The sequence below is a fragment of the Ostrea edulis genome, chromosome 6 (genome assembly GCF_947568905.1).
Source record: "Ostrea edulis chromosome 6, xbOstEdul1.1, whole genome shotgun sequence".
Taxonomy (NCBI): domain Eukaryota; kingdom Metazoa; phylum Mollusca; class Bivalvia; order Ostreida; family Ostreidae; genus Ostrea; species Ostrea edulis.
In genome coordinates, this window is record NC_079169.1 from 4498166 (window position 1) to 4504165 (window position 6000).

The following is a 6000-nucleotide window of genomic DNA, read 5'->3' on the forward strand; positions in this document are numbered from 1 at the left end:
ATTTCTCATGTTGTAGAGAAGTTGTTAGTTGTTTACAGAATCATACTGTACAACCCGTTTAATGTACCGTGTACTCAATGTTTAATGTGCCGTTCAATGTTTTTTATGATCATAGCTCTATCCTCCGCCCACTCCTTTGAAATCCAATGCTCAGGGGCAGGTGGACTTTGGAGTCCTGACACTGACTGGACCAAGGTACAACTTTCACTTTCTATTAGTCTTGCTGCGGAATAGTGATCTTGTTTGTGCATGCCTCTGTAGTTTTTGTAGACATGGTTACATTAAAAAATAATGTCACTTAATTTTTGAATGGATTCTAAGTGTCGTCATTTTGGTATGTCATTTAGAGACGGGAATTAAAATTTTGTTCTATTGTAGAGGTACATATGAACTCCAACCCAAGGCATTTGTCAGCAAGGCAGACCCTATCCTTGGTCCCAAAATTCAGGTTCAGCTTCAACCAAATCTAATGAAGCCGACGTCTCTCTCGGTGGAGTACGACAAGAAGGCAAACTTTGTAGTGGGTGAAAAATTACCAGGTAATTTGCTTGTTGTAAAAGAATCACTTCTATCTATTACAGTTCATGGGGATCCGGGTTAGAATACGTCCTCAGTACCTCTTGCTTGTCATAAGAGGCGATTAAATGGGGCGGTCCTTCGGACGAGACAGCAAAACCAAGGCTCTATGTCACAGCATGTGTGGCATGATAAAGAACCCTCCCTGATCAAAGGGTGTAAGCGCAGATCATAGGCCTAGATTTTACAGCTCTAATGGTGACATCTTCATAGGAGTGAAAAATTCTCGAGAGAAACATTAAACAATATACAATCAATCAACCATCTATCTATCTATATATATATATATATATATATATATATATATATATATATATATATATACACACACACACACACATATGTATATAGGTCAGATTTAGATATTTTGGTTTGAGGAGGTGTCACATTTCTGGTTCTGGATATTGTGATTTTAGGAGCTGTCACATTTCTGGCTTTAGATATTATGATTTGATACCGTGTAGTTGCCATTCTCCATGCTAGTTCACCCTCTGCCTTTTGTGAAAATGAAATCTTAAAGAAGTTTTAACCATAACAACAACATATTCAGGAAGATTTTGTCTAGATAACACAGGAATTAAAAAATGGAAATGATTTTCTTTCTTGTCTGGGAAAATCTTGACTTGATAACACAGGTGTGTTAAAAGTAAGAATGGCTTAACAACACATGAGGTAAAAATAGAAATGACTGAAAAATCAATGTACTGGCTTGATGAGTCTAAAGCAGAAATCTGTCATCAGTAAGACATGGACTATACATGAGTGAAATTTTGTGTGGCACTAAAGCACTTCATTAGATCTCCTTAAATGAAGTTTGGGGGAGGGATACTTGTACATGTATATTGGTTTCACAGTCTGTACATCTATCCATCCAGACACATTTTGTCTGGAGATATTCTCAGAGGCTGTTCATGTGCATTTTGCCAAATTTCGTGGAAATGTTGCATACCATATAAACCTACATGCATCTTGTATTTTCAGATTGATTCATTCAATTTTGAGAAAGTTGTGGTTATTTGTAGTTATTTATTAATGATTATTCTGACAGCATTGTTTTCCACTAACAACATAATGGGGGTTTAGTGTTTTCATCATGTGCAGTGAATCTAGTGTCAGTTGTTTTAGTAATTTTTTATTTTAATATCTAGGTCAATGGAATTTAGTGTAATGTGTAACTTGTATTATGTTGAAACTCCTGTCTTCCTGGTGCTCTCCTGTTTGCCCCAATATGGATAATCCCTGCTGGATATCAATCTCATTAAGACCAGTCCAATTCTTGAATTTGATCTAGATTTGAATTTCACAAGATTAAAAGATGTGTATTTTGTGCATGAACAATCTTGAAAAAACGTTGCATGCCATGTTTACTAAGTGTTCATTTTGTTGATAGAGTTCACAGTGAAGGTGCTGACTGAGGATGACCACCCGATGGCCAGTGCTAAAGTCTCTAGTCTCTCCCTCAAGCTGTGGAAGATGGACGCCAATGTGTCCAGTGGTCCACCATCCAGGGTAGGTACAGTTTGGCAAGGTCCTATTAATGAGAGCTGACTGTGTAGGTAATGAAGCTCAGCATGACATTTTATCTGTGCAGGCATTATCCTATAGCCCAGAAGCCGTGAAGGGAAGCCCAGGAGTGTTTCTGTTTAAGGAGAGAAAGATGCCAGAGAGTGCTGCAGTCCACCAGATAATGATCACTTATTATGATGGCCAGTACGAGTTGTTCAGCAATGTTGTAAGTCATTCTTTTCATTCTCGGTGTGAATTTGAAGATTTTTGTACCGCTTTATTTTCACGACATTAACATTGTCAATTTATGTGTGAAAATAAATTTGATTAACAATTGATATTGTCTTAATAGACAACAAAATCATAAAAAATATTGCAAAAAAAATTGTTTTTTCCCCCCAGATAACAGTCCATATAAAACCAGCCCCTCCCATGCAGCTGCTACCCGTCGACAATCCCGGCACGCCCACAGTGTCCAACACAAAGGTCGCCAGCTCTAGATGTGTGGTCCGCAACTTGAGACTGGAATTGAGGGTATATTTAAAAGCTGATGAGAAAACTTTAACGTTAGCGGCCTTTCATTATGCATGTACATTGTTCATGCATTCGGTGGTAAAGATATGTGGCATGATATTTAGATACATGTGCATGCAATTTATATTTGTGGTCAGTTGATGTATCGTTTTGAATATTTCCTGATATTTTTTTTTTTAATAAAAGTCATATCTTCAACAGGATTGTCATGGTAACCCATCTGGCACAGGATACAATGGAAAAGTGAAAGTCGAGATTTGTGGTCCAGAGGATGTGACAGAGATTCCATGTTTTGTGGGGGGTGGTAGAACTCTTGACATTCCGCTAAACAATGGGGCATGCTTTCTCAATGTAAGATCCCAAATTGTGTAAATAGTTTGTGCCTCCAGTACATGAATTTACAAATATACAAGCTCTTCTGATTGAGTAGGGACACACAAGGTCTTCAGTAGATCTCACACAACATATGATTTACTTTTGATTGTAGAACTTAATCCTACAAGAGAATGCACCAGGACAGGATGGACAGGAGTACCAGCTGCGGTGTGAAGTCCAGTGTTCCCTCGTCCCCAGAAATAAGGCCATTCCACCGCTCGAGATCCCATTCCTCTTTTATAATGGTAATGCTGTCAGTTCTCCATCTTTATAGTACTACCCATTTCATATTACAGGAGAATTTTTGAGAATGCAGTCAAGAGCTGCCAGGGGAGTGGGGTGGAGAACATCCACAGATCATAATATCTCAAAACAGGCATATAAATTGATTACTTATTATCATCTATATTGCAAGACTCTGATAATGATAGAAAATGACTTAGAATACACAGAAATGATTTTTGTTGAAATTTACATATTACAATGTTTAGTTTCTACAACTGAGGAGAAATTTTAATCTGCAGAAGGGGAATTATTTATTTGTTGTCTAAGGGGGAAAGGTAACCTTTACTGGTAATAAACATTAACTAGATAAATACCAGGCTGTGTTCACAATCTGTCTGTCTGTGGTCATTGTTCATTAATACAATTAATGGAATATCTCAATTCTTGTGTGTAGTTATACCCACCCCAAAAACAAAGTTTGGGGGGTTGTAAGGAATCATTCATTTTTATTTCTGCTTGAGAAGTTGAATAGCTCCTATTTCATCACACTCTGTTCTGGACTTGATCAAAGTTACATGTACAAATTGTACATCAGAGACTGAGGTACTAGAGTGAAGCTCTTCAATAGATTGATGCAGAATAAGCTTAAAATTTCAGGAGAATCATTGATCAGTAAGGACTCCAATAAGCGGAGCACTGTGGGACTCCTGTGTTGATGGTGTGTTTGATATTTATATTTAGATGCGAAGAAGCAATCTCAGATGTCCCAGCTGTCCAAACAGAGGGACAACTTACAGAAGGTGATCAACACCTACCGGTCCCTGTTCGACACAACAGACATGCTGACTAAGGAGCTGGAAAGTAAGTTTTCTGAAGATGTCGATGAACATTCGCATTCAGAATTTTTAACAAGGAGGTACATTGAAAGTTCACTTTTTTATTGCCATAGTAAAACTAGTGTATAGTGCTAGTAAAATCTAGTGTATAGTGCTGCCAAGCCAGAAATACGTGTAATTTTCAGTCTGGAAAATGGACATTGGGTTAGACTTGATTTTGACTGAAGGATGGTACTTTTCAAATGATAAGAGATGTTTTGATATGCATTGGATTTTTTAATAGTTAAATGTATGTTAATCTGTATTGGTGTAACTACATGTAAGTAAATAATGAAATTGATATTCCTAATTGCATAGTATGTCATATTTTGATAAAGAAATATGAAATTATTTTGATGAAGAAATAGGAAATTAATGAAACCAATTTATTTTTCAAATGTCTGTCAGCATCTGTCCAGGAAGCAGTGCAGGAAGAAAACAGAATCAAGGAGGAACTCCGTAAATTACGAGTCAGCCTACAGCAGTTAAACAGTGTACGTGGTTTCCTGCAACTGCAGTCTGTGTTGTGTGGCAACAGAGTTATCAATGTGTGTGTTGTAAATCACGTAGTGTACAGCTCATGTTTTTAACATTTTGCAGATTGAAAATGTAGGAAAGATGATCGAGAACAAGAAAACGGAGAAAGAAAAGTACTTGCAGATGAAAAGGAGGTCGTGTGGGTTATCGCAAATACCAGGAGGTCCGGAAGTCATCGGCAAGGTGAGGGCATATGTCAGCTAAATACTGAATACATCTTGAAACTATTTGGACTAGGAATAGTAGGAGTTTTGGATAAATGGGAGGTTACATAATTAACTCAAACAGATTGAGGAGAAGTGATAAAACTTAAATCATTATCTGATATTCTTGTATTAAAGTAGAGATATCTGAATTTAATTAGTTCTACAAATGTTTACTAAACTCTGTCCACAATTTTTTAAAGCAATATCAAACAAACTACTCAACCTCCTTCTGGAATCTCTAAAAATATTTAGAAGAAATGAAATTCCAATGAAATAGTTAATTGTTTCAAGCATTTTCTTAGAAAGAAATGAGTGTGTTTTAATTGATAATTTTAATGTTGTCAGATTGGCCATTTGGCAGAGATTGAAGACAAGGACATAGCCAGGGTGTTGTCCTGGCACATGTCCTCAGACATTGACTGTGTCGTCACCAGCACAACCAAAATGGTAAAGTGTTCCTTTACTGTTAACTCTGTGTTTATATGTGAACCATCAGATGTGTTCCGTGTACATGTACCTACAAATTGCATGCTTTAATATAGAATTAAAGTGATTGCTTTTAGGCCAAAGAAGTGTACAAGCAGACAAATGGGAAACAACAGGTGCTGCCTCTCGATTCCATCTTCAAAAAGAGTCTTCCAGATTGGAGGAAGTATGTTCTCGAACTGTTAAAAAAATACATTGTAATGGGTCAGATACTGTCTATGTAATGGGTCAGATACTGTCTATGTAATGGGTCAGATACTGTCTATATAATGGGTCAGATACTGTCTATGTAATGGGTCATGTACTGTCTATGTAATGGGTAATGGGACAGATACTGTCTATGTAATGGGGCAGATACTGTCTATGTAATGGGGGCGGATACTGTCTATGTAATGGGGCAGATACTGTCTATGTAATGGGTAATGGGGCAGATACTGTCTATGTAATGGGGCGGATACTGTCTATGTAATGGGGCAGATACTGTCTATATAATGGGGCAGATACTGTCTATGTAATGGGGCAGATACTGTCTATGTAATGGGGCGGATACTGTCTATGTAATGGGGTGGATACTGTCTATGTAATGGGGCAGATACTGTCTATGTAATGGGGTGGATACTGTCTATGTAATGGGGCAGATACTGTTTATGTACGCTACATGTACAGTACTTGTTTCTGTA

The 6000-nt window shown here is 37.4% G+C and overlaps 1 protein-coding gene across 2 annotated transcripts in view; it reads left to right on the plus strand.

Moving 5' to 3' along the window:
- The window catches only part of LOC125645676 (structural maintenance of chromosomes flexible hinge domain-containing protein 1-like), a 68024-nt gene that overhangs the window by 51278 nt on the left and 10746 nt on the right, over positions 1–6000 (plus strand). For both annotated transcript variants that reach the window (XM_048871431.2, XM_056141319.1), the window contains 12 exons: positions 116–195; positions 379–539; positions 1967–2085; positions 2168–2308; positions 2485–2616; positions 2818–2967; positions 3104–3236; positions 3958–4077; positions 4500–4585; positions 4692–4811; positions 5180–5281; positions 5398–5486. In XM_048871431.2, coding sequence (XP_048727388.2) covers positions 116–195; positions 379–539; positions 1967–2085; positions 2168–2308; positions 2485–2616; positions 2818–2967; positions 3104–3236; positions 3958–4077; positions 4500–4585; positions 4692–4811; positions 5180–5281; positions 5398–5486 — 1433 coding nt within the window. The remainder of the gene's footprint in view (positions 1–115; positions 196–378; positions 540–1966; positions 2086–2167; positions 2309–2484; positions 2617–2817; positions 2968–3103; positions 3237–3957; positions 4078–4499; positions 4586–4691; positions 4812–5179; positions 5282–5397; positions 5487–6000) is intronic.